Source organism: Cyprinodon variegatus, unplaced genomic scaffold (genome assembly GCF_000732505.1).
Source record: "Cyprinodon variegatus isolate N-32 unplaced genomic scaffold, C_variegatus-1.0 Scaffold645, whole genome shotgun sequence".
Taxonomy (NCBI): domain Eukaryota; kingdom Metazoa; phylum Chordata; class Actinopteri; order Cyprinodontiformes; family Cyprinodontidae; genus Cyprinodon; species Cyprinodon variegatus.
In genome coordinates this window covers 377,237-379,204 of record NW_015151098.1, presented here as the reverse complement: position 1 = coordinate 379,204, position 1,968 = coordinate 377,237, and the positions used below count along the sequence as shown (strand labels likewise).

At 43.3% G+C, this 1,968-nt stretch overlaps 1 protein-coding gene across 1 annotated transcript in view; it reads right to left on the bottom strand.

Moving 5' to 3' along the window:
- Positions 1–63: 63 nt before the first annotated feature.
- Positions 64–1,968, bottom strand: part of LOC107096726 — a 5,040-nt gene continuing 3,135 nt past the window's right edge. The window contains exon 2 of the mRNA XM_015393504.1: positions 64–1,324. Within this exon, the coding sequence (XP_015248990.1) occupies positions 282–1,324 (1,043 nt within the window). The 3' untranslated portion in view covers positions 64–281. The remainder of the gene's footprint in view (positions 1,325–1,968) is intronic.

The following is a 1,968-nucleotide window of genomic DNA, read 5'->3' as shown; positions in this document are numbered from 1 at the left end:
ATTCTGTTTAAAGTAATGGATTATAATTAAAAATGTCTCTGGACCTTTACTGGTTGTTTGCTTTCTTTATTTGACCCCTGCTTTATACAGCAGCCCAACAAAGCCTTTTTTGCTTAGAAAACATGCAAATTGAAACGGGCGAACGGGTCCACCACCTTTGCAATGGGGGTTGTTTATTTGTTAAGAGTAACTCAGAAGATCCTGCTTCCTAAAAACCTTTGTCCAATCAACAGCAACAGCAATTATCAAGACAAACTCAAAAACAGGCGAAATTTCAAAAGTTAAAACACATTCAGAGACACCTCTTCAATTTGTGGATTGTTTGGGTCCAGTTCTTTCATGAAGTGAAATGGATGCTCTGATTTCCAGTCTGTCTCTCCGCATTTCAACACTACTTCCCCTAAAGCAGTGGCTCTTTGGCTCTGCTCCTTTTGCACATAGGGAGCAAGTCGTAGTTCACAGTTTTTCAGCTCGTTCACAGAGCTCACCTTCAGGATCAGCACCAGGTTGTTGGATTCAGGGCTGAAGCTGCTCTGGGAAAACGCTGGAGTCGGAAACGTGTGCAAAGGTGGTAGACTACCCAGGACAGTTATGTCCTCCAGTCTCTGAGGTCTCCCAGAGAGGCTTAAAATAGTGACTGTAAGCGTTTGCTGCGCTGGAGAAAAGGCGGCAGAGAAGTGCAGGTAAGGTTTGGATATTAGCGGTTTGCAGGATGCACTGGAGCCGTAGCTCACTGGAGCCAGTGGAATCGGTTTTTCAGGAGTTAATTGTGAGGTGATATTGGACCTGGTGAGTCTGCTGAGTTCATCTGAGGATTTATATTGTCCAGCCAACGTGCAGCGCCTCTGCATGGCCTTACATGATTTGCTTTGCCCAAACTGCATCCCCAGTTTGGGTAAAGAAGGCAGGGAAGCACGGCTTGGGTGAATGGGCTTATAGAGTGGGGCTGTTTGCATTGGTGAGCTTAGGCGACGCAGGGAAAAATAAGATGTTGCCTGCTCGTCTTCATCGATTGGAGTTTGAGCTGGATAAGAGAACACATGAGAAAAAGGTTCACCCTCAGAAGGTGCTGGACTGGTAAAGGTAGAGGGATATTCCATCGTTTCTCCATGCGGCTCATCATACAGCTGCCCGGATCCAGCGGTTTCTCTTGAGGAATTTGGCTCCTGAGTAGAGATCACAGTTTCAACAGCAGCCTGCGGTGGTGGGGCCGGTTTAGAGATTGCTGTAGAAATGTCACTTTTCTTCCAGCACAGAATGCATCCCAGGATCAACGACAGACAAAACACGATCAGTCCAACCAGAAGAAGAACCTGAAGATGAACTGCAGGAGTAAGAAAGAGCTGTGTTAGAGGCACAATCTTCTGCTAAAATGAAGAGACAACCTTTTTCACTAATATTGTTGCACTTTGATTACCAAAATATATCTAAAGTCGCATATGAAGTCATCAGGCATGAAGCTGCAGACTGTTTCCAAATAGGTTACTCTGCTGGTTAATCATTGTAAACTAAAGGGTTGCTGTAATAAAGGTTTGATATTGTTGGTGTTGGTCAGCTAAAGTCCAGACCTGTCTATGTAGTGTATTTATTAGGATTATAAGTGGGACACAAACACAAATACTGTAGTAAAGGATTTACGTGTTTTTGAATGATTTTTCTTTAACAAATGAACATCTAAAACATGTACCATTTAAAGGAAAATAGGGATGAAGAACTGATACATAAATTCAATACAGTTTATCAATATAGCGCCAATTCACAACACATGTCAACTCAAGGCACTTTACAGAGACGATTCAACCGGATCATCCAGTCAGATTGATTCAAAGTTTTCTATCCAAGTTAAACCAGTTGAATGCATCGACTCAGTGACTCAAAGGCAATCCCTCACATTAAGCAAGCTTGTAGCGACAGTGGAGAGGAAAAACTCCCTTTTAACAGGAAGAAACCTCCAGGAGAACCAGGCTC